Source organism: Lissotriton helveticus, chromosome 1_1 (assembly GCF_964261635.1).
Source record: "Lissotriton helveticus chromosome 1_1, aLisHel1.1, whole genome shotgun sequence".
NCBI classification, from domain to species: Eukaryota; Metazoa; Chordata; class Amphibia; order Caudata; family Salamandridae; genus Lissotriton; species Lissotriton helveticus.
The window spans coordinates 1,473,533,917-1,473,551,698 of record NC_136057.1 but is presented as its reverse complement, the minus strand read 5'-3'; the positions used below and the strand labels follow the sequence as shown (position 1 = coordinate 1,473,551,698).

The 17,782-nt window shown below is 45.8% G+C and overlaps 1 protein-coding gene across 3 annotated transcripts in view; it reads right to left on the bottom strand.

Moving 5' to 3' along the window:
* Window positions 1-17,782, bottom strand: part of PAN2 (poly(A) specific ribonuclease subunit PAN2) — a 1,642,407-nt gene that overhangs the window by 904,298 nt on the left and 720,327 nt on the right. The window contains exon 1 of one of the 3 annotated variants that reach the window (XM_078686378.1): window positions 222-383. The exons of 1 other annotated variant lie outside the window; for it this stretch is intronic. Coding sequence is in view for 1 of the 2 variants with exons in the window: in XM_078686384.1 (XP_078542510.1) it covers window positions 222-241 (20 nt within the window). In the remaining variant the exon portion in view is untranslated. Of the gene's footprint in view, window positions 1-221; window positions 384-17,782 lie in introns of those variants that run through there. One more of the 3 variants, XM_078686384.1, reaches the window with a different exon arrangement.

The window sequence follows — 17,782 nt, the reverse complement described above, 5'->3', positions numbered from 1 at the left end:
TGTGAAAAGTGTGAAAGCGAGGCCTATGCTGGGCCGCGGGACTCGAAGGGAAAACTGATGTAGGCGGGGAAGAAAACAGCAACCGCGTGTATACGTCACCCGGTGCAAGCCAAGCCGGGTGGTTCAAGGCAGTGAAAGGCACCAACTGAGATGCTTTAGGAATGGAGTCGTTCAGACACTAAGCAGCGTTTTGGGACAGGGGTGGTAAGGATTTTACTTACCGGCACCAGGCCGTTCGCATTGGTCGCCAGGGTCAGGCCTCCATTACACCCTGCCGCGGGCACAGTGGATAGGTATAAATTTAACGAAAGTCCTTTATCGGTAAGCCACGAGCCCGCCCACTGAAGGAAGGAGAAAACCTGAAATTCAAAACAAGCCCAATTCACATTAAAAAGAAGCCCGGAACGAGCCTGGGCCTACCAAAAGTAGCCCAAAATAAGAACAGCCCCAAACAATCTCAAAGCAAGGGTTGGAGGTGCTAAAAATTACAAAATAACCTACATATTTATATTAACAATGTAAAACAATGAATTGTATGCGGCTATAAATTGACCTGAATGTTTCTAACATGATACATCAGTAATTCAACCTGTCCATTGCCGCACCGACCAGTAGTATTGTGTGGTATTTGCAGAAAATCTGGAGTACCATTAAAATCTGGTATTTTTCCCTATTAAATGTAAACTCAATGCAACAAATACAAGATGAGTACGTCAAAGTAATGTTACAGCTGTTTACACTATTCCTAAATGTTCTGAAAAGCTAACAGAGGTAGAATTGATGGGTCAAGAATACAAAGGGTTTCACAGAAATAAGAGTACCAGCTCCTGGCCCTCCAGGAACCCCAAAACACAAACAAATGTGCAGTGTCGCCACTGCATTGCACTAGTGCATATATGTCAACATCTGAAAAGCAAAAAAAAAAAGAAAGGTAAAGGATTCCACCTTAGCCGTACTAAAGCCGATAGCTGCCGGGTGCCGCGGTTACCAGCCTGTGCTCACTTGCTGCTCACTAGTTGCTCAACAGGCGGATTTTGGGAGAAACTGCTGAAGCTGACTACCGATACGGGCATTGATACCGAAGAGCACTGAAGAGCACTGTAGCTTTAATTAGCTCTAATCAACGACGACGGCGGCACTACTGAAGGGTGCAGACGGAAAGAGAGGCTGAGCAAAGCCGAGCAAAAAGCTGAGCAGAGGATTGTCAGAAAAACAGTGGGTATCTGAGTTAGAGATAGAACTGCACAGAGTGAGGTGCAGAGGAGGTGTCCACCTGCAGAAGCCACTGAAAAGATCCTGTAAGTTTTCTAAGGCAGGAAAAAAATTTGAGTGACAAAGTGAACAAAGCGGACGTGAAACGCGCCAGTAGAACAGACGAAAGTGGCGAGAACAAGAAGTAAAAAAAAGCTGGAAGGTAGCGTTATAATGGCTCCTAAAAGCGCACCCAAGAACCCCCCTCGGCAGAATAAACTACACAAGGAGGTTACTGAAGGTAAAGAGACTGCAGAACCGGCTGTTATAACAAAAGAAGCAGTAACAACATTGCAAACAGTTGTCACAAAAACTCCAATAGCAGCTGCCAAATTAACCATCGGATCCCCCTTCAACACACAAGGCAAGCAGAGCGGTAAGCAAACGCCCATTTGTGAACCAGTAGTAAACGTAACTAAAAATGAGACAGTGACAGGGAAAGGCGAAAGTGCTAATAACAAAACGCCAGTTACCTCTCCGGCTCTTTTCGGCCCTGTGGGACATGAGAACATAGATGCAATTAGTATTAACACTAATAAAGATGCTAATGCGCCCCCTACAGCTCCTATAGCCGTGACCACCATAGTCATCACAGCTAAAGCTAGTTCATCCCAGCTAGGTGCTGATCCGGGGGGGTTTACTCAAAAGGCTGCAGAGAGATATCAAGTCAACAAGGGGCTGAGCAAGGCGGCACAGAACCAGGACTTGGTTATTAATAAGAGGAAAGCTAATGTGACTGTTGAAGATGCTGAAGATGGTGATGGAGTTTCTAACCTAAAAAGCCAACCAAACAGCCAAAACTTAGGCTCCACAAATACAGACATAACAAGTGAGATTAGTGAGACTATTGTAAACGCGGGAAACATCCTATACGAATCGCTACCTAGAAAAGGGGAGGACTCTGCGAAAATTGACGTCTCAGGAGCCTCTGGTGTGGATTCCAATGAGGATAAATATGAGGATTTGGCTAATGAGGAGGGGGTTGAGGGTGATGAAAATGATGAAGATCCTGTTATAATCATGAATGACAAGACTAATGGTCTACAAAAAAGGAAAGAGAAGGCAAAAGCTAAGATTAAAAAGGGCAGAAGCATGAACTTTAACTCCATGTCATTGACACTAGCATCTGCAATCACTAGGGAGAAACTCTTGAAAGATCAGAGTCCATTACGTAAGTGGATACAAGCTAAAGGTGGTTCTAAAACTATCTCTGGTAATAGCCCCATGGAGGGATTGAGTAATACCAAGACCCCTTCAGACTCTTTAATAACAGGTGTGTCAAGAGTGGTAGAGGATTCTGTCTTAGCTGCAAAAGAAGGTGAGACTGTAGACTTGCTATCTCCTCTACCCTCTGTATGTGCTGATTCAACCCATGTTACCTCTTTGATACCAAGCCCTTTGATACCATCCCCATCTGCGATACTAACTCTGCCTCCAAAACCACACCAAGTATCCGTGACAGCAGGTACTTCTCTGGATTTGATTCTGCAGACTCTTTTAGAGCACCGCCAGGAGGTATTGCACAACTGCTCTCAGCTAAGGGAAGATAACTGCAAAATGCAGAATTGTCTGCAGGAGGTCACAGGCAGACTACATAATGTCACAGAGGAGATAGTGGAAATTCAACAGAGGATTGTTACGGTAGAAGAAACTTTAGCTACCACGGTTGTTTCTTCTGAGTGCCAGGACAAAGACATTGTAACGCTTAAAAATAAAGTCGAAGACTTGGAAAATCGCCAGAGGCGCCAGAATCTGCGCTTTTTGGGGGTTCCCGAGGGATCAGAAGGGGCTGACGCTAGGGCATACATGGTTAAGTTACTACACAAAGCTTTCCCAGACCTCTCTGATTGGGATTAGGACTCCCAAGTTCAGAGAGCTCACAGATTGCCCATGTTCGCTAAAAACAAGGATAGCAGATTTCCAAGACCTATCTTGATCTATCTGGGGAACTTTTTACTAAGGCAAGCAATTTCCATCAAGGCTAGACCAAACACTCCAGTGACGGTAGACAATGTAACGTTTTTCACGAAGTCCGACCTGAGCAAGGCCACAATGGACAAGCGATGGGAACTGAGAACATTGATAGACCCCTTGAAGTCAATTGGGGCGGTGGTCTATTTACAAGAACCTGCTAGGCTCAAGGTTATAAATTCAGGCCACACCCGCATATTTAATGATTTCAAGGAGGCCGAACAATTTCTCGCATCATTAACAACCGCCCGCTAAAAATACTAGAAGTACTTCATTTTATTATATAAAGAGACTCGATTGGATATTGTGTTTTCCCTTCCTGCTTCACTTCACTTCTTTTTCTCTCTCCCTCTTTATTCCTCTCTATTTTTGTAAGTTGATACTATTTGATACTATTTTTTTGACTTTCTCTTTTTTTTTTCTCTTTTTCTCCCGCTCTCTAACCCGATAATACGATACTTAAGTATGCATGATGGGATGCGGAGGGGGAGGATCCGTGGAGGGTCCACACTGTCTCGCTGCCTAACCAGCGGCAGCAGAAGATAGGGGTAGGCTTCCGGGTAGGTACAGGGTGGGGGGAGGGACCTAGGTCCAGACCTGGGGGTGGCTGTGGGAGGGGAGTGGGGCTAACTAAAAAGTGTATCACAGGCAGGTATGATGTAAATTACAAATTTATAATTTCAGAATGGGTACATAGGTCACTAGAAGCGGTTATCCAGAACATTTCTGAACTAAGAAATGTGCCAAGTTAACTGTCTAGCATGGAACGTATCAGGGCTTAATAATAGGAACAAAAGGCAGCTTGTATACGAAGAGTTAAGGATGTATAACCCTCACTTGGCACTGCTAAATGAAACACATAAGACATCGAGATAGGAAAATGCTGGTGCAAGGGGGGTATGAGCTGATAACCAGCACATCTCTTAATGCCCTGATACGGGGGGTAGCTATACTAAGGATGAAAACATTCAAGGCAGAGGTTAATAGGGTTGCATCTGATAAAGCGGGTAGATGGGCCATCGCTCAAATTACGGTATCAGCTTCTAAATACACCATATGTGCAGTATATGGGTCTAATCATGATGATGCTGCAGTTTTTGATCGTTTGAATATAGAACTACTAGGGTGGGAGGGAGAGATATTAATCATGGGGGATTTCAACTGTGTTATAAACTACACGACAGACACGACCAAGAGTACCCCCTCACAGCGAATGTGCAAAACCAGGGCATCTATTTTATAGTTGGCCCGTATACATAAATTAAAAGATGTCTGGAGACAGCTATACCCTACATTGGCGGGATACACCTACCATTCTATACCTCATAAAATGTATTCCCGTATAGATATGGCATGGGCAACGAGCCAAATCATCAATGGCTGTAAAATGGAGATCTGTCCAAAGGTGACGTCGGATCACAATCCTATAAAGGTAATTTTTAAGGTACTTCCTTCAAAAAAAGAACCCAGGCTATTTTCTTTCCCCAGACATCTTTTATCAGATAACACGTTCATTCCTCTACTGAAAGCTCACATAAAGGAATTTTTAGAGTTTAATATTGATTTGACTAAAATCACTTTAGTTTGGGAATGCTGCAAGACCAGTATCAGAGGATTTGCACAGCAATATATTATTCAGCAGAATATAAATCAGAAAATAGAGACTCAATGCTTAATTTCAGGAATTAGAGGGTTAGAAGAACACCTGGCTGAGATTGCTAGAAAAGAAAGCGCAGGAGCTCCTAAAAATTTAAACAAAGATTAACTCGAACTTAGATTAACTACGCTGCGCTGCAAGACTAAAAAAATTTTAAGAGATAAAATTACTGCTAAACTATACAAATATAAAATTACACAGTATGAGAGCGGTGACAGAATAGGAAAGATACTTGCCTATAAAATAGCTGACGAACGAACCACCTCTCTAATTAAGAGTATAAAAGGAACAGACGGTACTATTTATACTCGAGCTGATAAGATATTGCAGCAGTTCGCTGATTATTACACTAAGCTGTATACCCCTGAGAATATGCCCTCTAGTGATTTGGTGGAGAATTATATCAAAAATTACTGGCAATCAGAGAACGATTCGATAGGTATGGAAGAGCTAGAAAAAGATTATACTGAGGAAGAATTAAAACTAGCTATCTTTTCCCTCCCATCTGGAAAAGCTGCCGGAGATGACACCCTCCCTATTGAAATTTATAAATTATTATGGGAGGAACTCGTGCCTGTACTTTGTTTGGTTATCAATCAGATTGTTACAGATGATGGGGCCCCATCATCCTGGAACACCGCCAAAATTATATTCTTTTTGAAAAAAAATAAAACTCCTACGGAATGCGGATCATACCGCCCAATCTCTTTGATTAATGCTGATGCCAAGGTGTTTGCCAAATTAATAGCCTTGAGATTGTCCCCTATAATGCCGAGATTGGTTAGCAAACACCAGCATGGTTTTGTAGTTGGTAGAGATACGACGCAACATGTAAATACTGCCATCACAGTGCTTGACATGGCCGCAACTGACTCCACCCCACTAGGTATTATACTACTGGACGCTGAAAAAGCTTTTGACCGAGTGGGGTGGGATTACCTGTGGTCAGTTTTGAAAGCAATGGGGTTTAAGAGTAAATTCATTACAAAGATAAAAGCACTTTACTATTTACCTAATGCATTAATTGGATACGACTGTCTACTTTCCACCAAATTTCCCAGAAGAGGAACTCGGCAGGGTTGCCCTTTATCACCCCTTTTATTTGCACTCTCTATGGAACCTTTTATTAATGCCATACAGCTTCAAATTATGATAAAACCATTTATATCTGGGGCAAACTCTCTTAAAATAACAGCATACGCCGATGATCTGGCAATCTACACTAGCGATGTGACAGAATCCATGTTAGGTATAGTTAAAGAGGCTGAAATCTTTGGAAAAGTTTCGGGCTATAAGTTAAACTTAGATAAAACCCAAATTATAGCCAACTATAAACCGCCAATATCTGTGATGGGAGTATGCTATGCTGCTACTTACCTCGGCATCAAGCTAACATCTAATATAAGGGAAATTATTATACTGAACTATGACACTTTATTAAAAGAAACTGAGACCCTCCTTAAAAAGTGGCATAAGGTACCATTAAATCTCATCGGGAGAATCAACCTTATTAAAATGAACATCTTGCCAACATTTTTATACTTATTCAGATGCATACCCCTGAAAATAAACCCAGTTTTCTTTAGAAAACTAGATGGCATATTGGGCAGCTTCATTTGGGGTTATAAAAAGAACCGAAGAGCACTTTCTTCTCTGAAACTCCCATTTATAAAGGGAGGGCTTAATTTCCCAGATTTTCGACTATATTATTTTGCATCATTTATGGGGCGGCTACAGAGCTTGTTTAATTCCAGCAACCCATATTTTTTTCATCAATTGATGCTGGGGCCAGATTGCTTGCAGTTCTTGGCTAGAAGTAATGACCCAAACTACTTCAAAAGAGTGAGGTTCAAGACCGCAAAGGACATGATTAACATTTTGAGGATACTTATGAATTATAATAAATTGTCATTTTATCATCCTCTTTTACGCCTATGGAACAACCCAGGATTACCTAGCATTTTTTTCGACTCTGGGTGTAAAATATGGACGAGTCAAGGTATACTGAAACTTGGGGATCTGTATGGCTCCTCAGGTTTTTTGGAGTTTGAAACGTTTAGGCTATTATATAAGCTCCCAGAATACACTTATTTTAAATATGTACAAATTCGTGACTTCCTTGTAAGAAAATTAAAACTGAAAGATTTTGGACTCGGATTTTTGGCACTGCTTATACAAGGGAGAGGAAAATCAAAAAATAACTATTAGCGAGGGATACAAGTGTCTTATGGAAAATAAACAAGATGAATGTCTAAAAATAGCAGAGAAATGGGCCTTACACTTTCCCATAGGTATTACCTCGAATGAAATATCATACTCTTTAAAGAAAATTGACACGCTAGTCCATTCTTCAAGCTTAAAACTGCAAGCATATAAAACAATATGCCAACTTTATTATACACCTCTACAAATAAGCAAATGGTCCCCGAATAACGCCTTTAATGATCGAACTAAATGCCCAAAATGTCATCTACAGGCCGCTGATTTAGAACACATGTTGGTTCTTTGTCCTGCGCTAGTTCCGTTTTGGGACAGTATAGGAAAGATACTGAGATTGAAATTGCTAATTGATGCACCTTTAACATCTGAAATGATTCTGATAGGTATACAGACCAATCCTACACCTTTTCAAGATTTAATCTTTATTGTGTTGGCATGCGCAAGGCTAGTACTGGCTCGAGCCTGGATAGCTGATCAAGCACCCAATGCGAATGAATGGTGGTGCTTGGTTAAAGAGATACATCATATGGAACTATCTCTAGCCAGGAAAAGAGGAGTGAAAGCAAAGATTAAAGTAAAGAGAATTTGGGGAGGCATGTTTTACACATCCGAAATTAACTAACCTGATTTGTATTTATGTCTATCTTTAATTTAGATAAGACTGTATTTATTTGTGTTAGCTTTTTGTTTATTACTGTATTTAAGTGCCCGTCGGAGTAGTGCTCATTACTTGCAAGTTTTGGTCAACTACTTTTTGTAATATTTGTGTAAATACTGGTAGTTATGTACAACAAAATTCTGATTACTTTGTTTAAATCTGCCTGTGATACCCACAAATAAAAAGGTTTAAAAAAAAAAAACAACATCTGAAAAGCAGATAGAATAGAATTTTAAAAGATGAAATACTCCAGAGAATTTATTTTTTCCATTGAACTGTATTGCAGTAAGGACAATTTCAGGATGGAGAACGTTTTTTGCCTTTCGGAAACAGGAATCTCCCGCCTGAATCAGGTATGTTGGCATGTATGCTAGTGTCTTGAAAGCCAAATGCTTCTGCCTGTTTAAATAGTGTAGGGTCGCTGAGTGATATGAGATCCCAAATAAATAAGCACCCGGAAGGCCAGCTTCAGAGCAGGTCACATACAGATAACTATGTATGCTGTTTTGTGCTCCAACATGCACAACAGAGCTTGAGCTACAAATCTGCAATGAGCAAGGCAAGTTCTTCCTCTCAGGATATGCCACAGTTAGCTAGCAGCTCATGCGAGCAATACGTTTTTTGTAACGGCTCTAGCCAATTCCTGCACATTTAAGTTTGTTTAAACAACACAAAAGGAGGCAATGGCATAGATTAGAGCGAGTTGGAAGAAAATAGATTGGTACATTTAGTTTACAGCATGGGAAGAGGAAGAAACAATAGTCAACCGCACCTTAAGTGCCAGGTTCACTGAGGAGATAAAGAAGTTCTTGCCCATATTTGATACAGGCTCTCTGTCAAAATTATTGCAAAGGCTCAATTTGACCTTTTGGCTTCGAAACCAATACTCAAACGTATCTGGCTCTTGATGGTGTCTCCATGTCGTCCAAAGTAGGTCTCACCCATGATTTTGTCGGACTTTTACTCACCTGCTAAACTGCAGAACAGTAGCAGCTCATACTGTTCGCATATAGTGTCCACGCCAATAACGTTGCCCTCCCCACATCAGAGTACAGAAGTCTTTTTGAGAGCATTGACTGTTTAAAAGACAAAACGATTAGGCTGTACAATGACGAAGTTCAGCAGGTGGCCCTTTCTCAATGATAGGTTGCCTTCCACATCAGACCAAAACGTGGACGCCAAACATAAAACTGGCAGAGATCATTGAACTGGTTTAAGAGTCCACCCTTTAGTTTCTCCAATAGTGGTCACATGCAAATCTTAAAAAAAACATACATGTGCGTACATGCATCTTCCAAGAATTGCCATCAAACTCATCATCATTTGACACTGACTGGATAATTTATTATGGTGAATTGCTTCAAACCATTGTCGAAAGTTTATCGGACTCCCAGATACTAACATTTGATACTGAATCCCCTTTTAGGCATGGAACAAAGTGTCAATTCACCTGAGTCTTGGAATGTAGTACAACAGAGGACTTCCAGAACGCCACCAGGGAAGTTTTGACTGGATTGATGGAGTTTTTTTTTAATGGCACACTGACAAACACCACAACCATAGAGGAGTGCCACATTTAGTAAAGGGGCGTTTTTGAAATACTGCAAAGCTGTGGCCTTACCCTGAACAAAAAAAGAAATGTAATTTCTTACAGGCAGAAAACAATATTTTCTTGGTGCAAGACTTCCACCAAAGAGGTTGCACTAGACCCAGCCAAAATGGCAGACATGAAAACGACAAATTATTTCAAACAGAACCTTTCTGAACCTGAAGACGCACTTTTCACCAACCCTATAAGGTGTGCAACTTTTTTAACAAAATTTGTCAGTTATATACCTGCCAATATATCTGTGACAGTTATTCCATGAGTACATATGACAACCATATACAGTGTGCTGTTCTAGTAATCAAAACTGTTTGTCGAACGCATCAATGGAAAACAACACAATATTCCACATGAAATGTAACTCAATCACAACACAATAAGAATACTGCAACCATCTTAACAGTTCAAAACACTGTAACTTGATTTATTTTCTTTGTTGAGTATTCGTTTCTATAACAACAAGAGGGAGTCTCTATTAAACCAATTGCGACTACTCCATGTACGGCAGCCAAAAGAAAAGCAATCAAATATACACTTTTGGTGATTTACAGGGTGACATCACATTGCATATTTTTGCGTGATTTGAACAACAGGCTTGCAGCACTGGTATAGTTGCAATCATATTGACTTGTACATTGTCACACATAGAATTGTGGTTTTGGACCTAATCACGCTCTGAAATCTCATTTTGGAAAACAGTTGGACTGTTGAAACTGTTTGGAACTGATGCTATTGTGTTTATATTATGAATATCAGAAACATTTGCAATATTTGTATATTTTTGCAGCTTTCCCCCAATGAAGGTGCTCCGCACCGAAATGCATTGGGATTTGTGAACCTTGAAACATTGCTTTGAAGCTTTAAGAAACGAATACTCAACAAAGAAAATAAATAAAGTTACAGTGTTTGGAACTGTTAAGATGGTTGCAGTATTCTTAATGTGTTGTCTTTGAGCAACATTTCATATGTAATATTGTGTTGTTTTCCATTGATGCGTTCCACAAACAGTTTTGATTACTAGAACAGCACACTGTATATGGTTGTCATATCTACTCATGGAACAATGTCACAGATATATTGGCAGGTATATAACTGACAAATTTTGTTAAAAAAGTCGCACAGGGGGCTTGGCTAAGATGGCGACCGCATAGGACGTGCCTTGTGATCGCTTCGGCCCGCCGAGTGCATTAGCATTAAAATTTGCACTCCATACATATCCCTAGCTGGGGCCGGACTCCACATTTGGCTGACTGACCTGCGGTGGCTGCCCACAGAGCACTTGAGCGGTCGTCACATCCCTGCTGGGTACTGTGCCAGGCCTCGGGACTGCTGACCACGTGGCGCGGCTGCGGACTATCGCCAGGCGGTGAAGACCATCCACCTGGTTGCCCCTCCGGACTCAGCTGACCGCCTGCGACAATCCTGCTGCGTTCTTCGCCCGCTGGGGGCTTTAGTTACCAGTCATCGCGCGGCTCCCCTGATCTCGCCCGGTCGGCGGTTCCGACCCCCAGGCCGTCCCGGGTGGGGGGGCAGGCTGGAGCGGTCTCTTGCTCCGTGCCGGTGCTTTGATTCTCCCGGGAGTGCCTTGGCCTGTTGTGCGGTACAAAAGGGGGTGGTAATGGGCAGAGCATCTGAACCAATCAAACACTCAAACCCAGTCAGAAGATCTGGGTTTAATCCATCACCGTTCTTTAGCCCACTCCGCTACCCCAGTTCAGACATGGCTATATGCAAATCAGTCTGACCCTGTGCCTCATGGGAACAGTCCAGCCCGAACTGCCAAGCCATGCCTTCCCTGGACCGGAAACAAGCTTCCGAGGACCGGTTTCTGGCATTACAGCCGTCTTCAGCCCGGCTTGCTTGAATCCAGTGGCAAAGTGAGCAAGGGACTCACGTCTGAGCATACCCTGCCACACTTATGGTGGCCAAAAGCGGTACAAAAGGGGGTGGTAATGGACGGAGCATCTGAACCAATCAAACACTCACACCCAGTCAAAAGATCTGGGTTTCCATCACCGTTCTTTAGCCCACTCCGCCACCCCAGTTCAGACATGGCTATATGCAAATCAGTCTGACCCTGTGTCTCATGGGAACAGTCCAGCCCGAACTGCCAAGCCATGCCTTCCCTGGACCGGAAACAAGCTTCTGAGGACCGGTTTCTGGCATTACAGCCGTTTTCAGCCCGGCTTGCTTGAATCCAGTGGCAAAGTGAGCAAGGGACTCACGTCTGAGCATACCCTGCCACACTTATGGTGGCCAAAAGCGGTACAAAAGGGGGTGGTAATGGACGGAGCATCTGAACCACTCAAACACTCACACCCAGTCAAAAAATCTGGGTTTAATCCATCACCGTTCTTTAGCCCACTCCGCCACCCCAGTTCAGACATGGCTATATGCAAATCAGTCTGACCCTGTGCCTCATGGGAACAGTCCAGCCCGAACTGCCAAGCCATGCCTTCCCTGGACCGGAAACAAGCTTCCGAGGACCGGTTTCTGGCATTACAGCCGTCTTCAGCCCGGCTTGCTTGAATCCAGTGGCAAAGTGAGCAAGGGACTCACGTCTGAGCATACCCTGCCACACTTATGGTGGCCAAAAGCGGTACAAAAGGGGGTGGTAATGGACGGAGCATCTGAACCAATCAAACACACACACCCAGTCAAAAGATCTGGGTTTAATCCATCACCGTTCTTTAGCCCACTCCGCCACCCCAGTTCAGACATGGCTATATGCAAATCAGTCTGACCCTGTGCCTCATGGGAACAGTCCAGCCCGAACTGCCAAGCCATGCCTTCCCTGGACCGGAAACAAGCTTCCGAGGGCCGGTTTCTGGCATTACAGCCGTCTTCAGCCCGGCTTGCTTGAATCCAGTGGCAAAGTGAGCAAGGGACTCACGTCTGAGCATACCCTGCCACACTTATGGTGGCCAAAAGCGGTACAAAAGGGGGTGGTAATAGACGGAGCATCTGAACCAATCAAACACTCACACCCAGTCAAAAGATCTGGGTTTAATCCATCACCGTTCTTTAGCCCACTCCGCCACCCCAGTTCAGACATGGCTATATGCAAATCAGTCTGACCCTGGGCCTCATGGGAACAGTCCAGCCCGAACTGCCAAGCCATGCCTTCCCTGGACCGGAAACAAGCTTCCGAGGACCGGTTTCTGGCATTACAGCCGCCTTCAGCCCGGCTTGCTTGAATCCAGTGGCAAAGTAAGCAAGGGACTCACGTCTGAGCATACCCTGCCACACTTATGGTGGCCAAAAGCGGTACAAAAGGGGGTGGTAATGGACGGAGCATCTGAACCACTCAAACACTCACACCCAGTCAAAAGATCTGGGTTTAATCCATCACCGTTCTTTAGCCCACTCCGCCACCCCAGTTCAGACATGGCTATATGCAAATCAGTCTGACCCTGTGCCTCATGGGAACAGTCCAGCCCGAACTGCCAAGCCATGCCTTCCCTGGACCGGAAACAAGCTTCCGAGGACCGGTTTCTGGCATTACAGCCGTCTTCAGCCCGGCTTGCTTGAATCCAGTGGCAAAGTGAGCAAGGGACTCACGTCTGAGCATACCCTGCCACACTTATGGTGGCCAAAAACTGGGGTGGCAGAGTGGGCTAAAGAACGGTGATGGATCAAACCCAGATTTTTTGACTGGGTGCGAGTGTTTGATTGGTTCAGATGCTCCGTCCATCACCACCCCCTTTTGTACCGCTTTTGGCCTGTTGTGCGGCACAGGTGCAGCTTTTATTGGGCCGGGGGCTGAGCTGCGCTACCCGCTGCCGCGGTCCTGCTTCAAGGTGGTGTTTGGTGCCCGCAGACCGCGGCTGCCATCCTAGTGAGCTTGTGCCCTGCTCCAATCCTCGTGGCGGCCTGGCTCATCTCTCACGTCGGCCGCCGCATTTGCTGCCAGGAGTGGGGTCTCCCGGTCAGGCCCGGACTTTGAACAGCCCGTGTGAGTCCGCTTCGGGGCGGTGAACGACGCCCACGGACTGCCAGTGACTGAAGCTGCGGGGACGCCCACTCTTGCTGTACGGCCTCGTCTGGGTCCTAGCTCATAGTGCTCCTTCCCAGCAGTTCAGCCTCCTCCTGCCAGCGATCTTCCTCCTACAGGGCGTGACCGTCCCTGTGTAGATCGGGACAAGGACTTGGGATTCCTACTTTCACAGGGCCCTGCTAGCGCCAATCGCGGAGGAGCCCTTTGACTTGCCAGGAGACATTTGTTCAGCTCTTGCCATCTGCAGCTGTGGGGGGGCTGTGACTGAGGGCTGTTGGGAGGTGAGGTGGCACATAGATTCCGGTCGGTGGTGAAGCGCACCCCCCCACATATGGTTTGATTACCTCCGGTGCTCGGGTGATACGTACGTGGTGCGGCGCTACTATTTTTGGGGTGCAACTGAGATCTCTGGCACTACTTGGTTGCTCGCCGGCAAGCACACCCCTGTAAGCGCGTCCCATAGGCCCCTCTGTGAAAGCTACAGCAGACTTCATCCTAGCACCACACAATACACTCTTTGGGCCTGGTGCACCTGCCCAGCCACCCACCCCATCCTCGCATTTCATCCGGGTGTCGCTAGTGGTGGTGTCTCCTCATACCAGGCCTTGCTTGCAGGGGGCCTTTATGGCGTCAGGGCGGCCCAGTAAAGTTCACTCGTCAGAGACATGTTGCAGGCCAAGACAGCAAGTCAGAGCTCGGAGTTGGTTTCGGGGGTGGTGAGGGAGCGGATGCACCGGGCCACAAAGGCCTTTATGACCTCGCTGGTTCTCCGCGCTCAAGGAGGATCTCCAGGAGGTCAAGGACCAACTGGCAGTGGACCTCCGCGAGGTACGTCGGGACGTCTTGGGGATAGGGGACAGAGTTGCGACCCTGGAGGAGCATGAAAACGGGCGTGACGAGGAGCTTGAAATGCTACAACAGGACGTCCTTCTCCTCAAAGAACAGCACGTCGAGCTGCAGGGGCAAGCGGAGGACCTAGAGAACCGCTCCCACCGCAATAACGTCCGAATTCGCAGGGTGAAACAGGGAGCGAGGAAGGAAATATCGGGGAATTTGTCCAAGCCCTTTTCCGGCATATTCTTCGCCCGGAACACACCACAGAGATCCAAATTGACAGAGTACATCGGATGCGCCTTCCTCGCCGGTCCACTGCGCCTCCACCAGACATCCTGGCATGTGTTCGCAATTTCCAATTGAAGGAGCTTATTCTTCACAAAGCCAGAGACTCACACCCTCTACAAGTCCGCGGTCTCACTCCAACCCTATACAAGTATCTCTCTGCCATTACTTTGATTAAGCCGAAAGAATTCCGGCCCATCACTCAACACCTGATGGAGAAAGGGATTCCTTATGCTTGGGCCATCCATTCCGAATTATCTTTAAATTTGAGAGGCGGCTGCGTCAACTGCGATCTCTCCGGGAGGTCTCTGATCTCTTGGGTCTCCGGACCCGGACCCGCCTTGCCCGCAGACAGCCTCTACACCCCGCAACAGCAGGCCGGATCGCTGGCACACCGTGGGCAAGCCTTCCTCACCTTCTCATGGGCCTGATGCAGCAGCTCGAGCGAAGGAGAGGGAGGATGTTCTGGCCTCACTTGCAGGCAGCCCTGCTGGTACTTCCCCTGCCTGACTCGTAGAACTATGAAAGAATTCATCGACGATGATCTGAGAGACCTAATGCACTGCCTTATCACTCAAGCTGAGTGTAAATAGCTAAATCTTGGGCAATTGACCATAGGGTTAAACCAATCAATCAATTGTTAACCATAGTGATACAAAATACAATAAAGTAAACAACGTAGAGTCTTCTGTGTTTCAGTTGAGAAGTCTTTATAGTAAATCAAAATGTTCAAGGATAATGTTCAAAGTTCACAAAATCCAAACGTGAAGTGTTCAAACAAATCTTCAAAAACAGTTCAGCTTAAAAATTCCAATGCATTTCGGTCTCCGGGGACAGCCCTTCATCAGGTGAATCTAAAGAAACAATACAGTAATTGAGTCAAAATTCGATAGATGCAAACATTGATGAGCTCAAAGGGGCAGAGGAAGACGTAGATCGAAGAAAGAAATTAAGTGAATCAGAGACGGAAAGTAAATTCGTGAGAAAGGGGTGAATCAAGAAAACCTTAACATCCCTAAAGTGGCATGCGAGGCATGGTAGTGCCAAGTATAGCTTAGAAGTGGACGAAAGCTATAGCTAGTTCCTTGAGTTTCATGCAAGACGTAAAGAGTACATGAGGGTGAGGTGTCTTACCCATATGAGCAAAGCGCTCATAAATATATGCCGGTATAACAATCGACGGCCAGCGTAATCAATGGGGAAGCTAAAATAGAGGAGGAGCGTGTAGGTAAACTAACTGATAGCTTCAAGCTTCCGAAAGTGAAGTACATGCACTAACAAACGGGGGCTTACCTAACCGCTATATCAAGAATCACAATGCTAGATGTTCTCGGTGAGCACAATCAAACTGAAAAGACAATCCAGGCAATGAGGGAAGGTTGTGATACCAACTAGACGTGCGATAACTAAAAAAAGAGATGTGGTAGATAACTCACAAGTGTCTAGAAAGAGCACGGCGTGCAAGAAACCCGTTGTTCGCGTAGTTAGTCGCAGAAGCAGTCTCTGCGGCGAACCGGATGTGAGGACAGAGTACGAGAAATAGAGAAAGAAAACAGAACAAGCATTGGAAATGCAATAGGGCTCGCATTAGGAAAGTTTGAGCTATTGGTCTTACAATTTTTTTTTATTTATGTGTTATTTTTTCAAATAGTTAAATTAATAGCTTTGTCATTTACAATGGCAATAGTTATAATTTTCGCAAATGTGACACCTATAGCATTTGTGATGCAACATGTTTTATATTTACGTGACTTAGATGTATTGATATTACAAATAATGCTTTTAATTTTTTTAAATAATTAATACTTAAATTAATTTAATTTGTAATGACAATAGCATACATTTTTGTAAATAACTTTTGTGAAGATTATGTTCAGTGTTTTTTATTGTGACGAAAATCCAAGAACAGAAGTGAAATATTAACATCTTTTTGTGATTTGTAATAAAGCATGAAAGCTTGAAAACAGCTTGAAACATTAAAAGAACATATTTGAACCAGTGAAGCTGTTGTAGTGCTGAGTAGTGCTGTTGTTGCGCTGAGTGATGCTGTGGTTGCACTGAGTGGTGCTGTGGTTGCGCTGAGTGATGCTGGGGTGGCCCTGAGTGATGCTGGGGTGGCGCTGAGTGATGCTGGGGTGGCGCTGAGTGATGCTGGGGTGGCGCTGAGTGATGCTGGGGTGGCGCTGAGTGATGCTGGGGTGGCGCTGAGTGATGCTGGGGTGGCGCTGAGTGATGCTGGGGTGGCGCTGAGTGATGCTGGGGTGGCGCTGAGTGATGCTGGGGTGGCGCTGAGTGATGCTGGGGTGGCGCTGAGTGATGCTGGGGTGGCGCTGAGTGATGCTGGGGTGGCGCTGAGTGATGCTGGGGTGGCGCTGAGTGATGCTGGGGTGGCGCTGAGTGATGCTGGGGTGGCGCTGAGTGATGCTGGGGTGGCGCTGAGTGATAATGTGGTGGTGCTGAGTGATGCTGGGGTAGCGCTGAGTGATGCTGGGGTAGCGCTGAGTGATGATGTGGTGATGCTGAGTGGTGCTGTGGTGGTGCTGAGTGATGCAGGGGTCATGCTGAGTGATGATGTGGTGATGGTGAGTGGTGCTGAGTGATGCTGGGGTGGTGCTGAGTGATGCTGTGGTGTTGCTGAGTGATGCTGTGGTGGTGCTGAGTGGTGCTGTGGTGGTGCTGAGTGGTGCTGTGGTGGTGCTGAGTGGTGCTGTGGTGGTGCCTTGGTGGTGCTGAGTGGTGCTGTGGTGGTGCTGTGGTGGTGCTGTGGTGGTGCTGTGGTGGTGCTGAGTGGTGCTGTGGTGGTGGTGCTGTGGTGGTGCTGAGTGATGCTGTGGTGGTGCTGAGTGGGAGGTGGGGAGAGGGAGATAAAGGAGAGGGTAAAGAGACGGAGAGAGGAGAGAGAGGGGGAGAGAGGTGAGAGAGAGGGGGAGAGAGGAGAGAGAGAGGGGGAGAGAGGAGAGGGAAGAGAGAGAAAGGGAGAGGGAAGTGAGGGAAAGGGAGAGAGGGTAGAGGGAGAGAGGGAGGGTAAGAAGAGAGGGGGAGGACGAGAGCGAAGGACGGAGGGGAGAGAGGGGAGGGAGAGAGAGGAGAGCAGGCAGAGGGGGAGATGGGGAGAGGGAGAAAAAGGAGGGCAGGGGGAAGGTAAAGAGAGGGAGAGAAAAGAGAGAGGGGGGAGAGAGGAGAGAGGAGAGAGGGAGAGGGTGAGGGTGAGAGAGGAGAGAGTGAGAGGGAAGTGAGGGAAAGGGAGAGAGGTATAGTGGCCTGGCTACGGGTGTACCGCGAGCCACCAGAGATGGTGAGCTT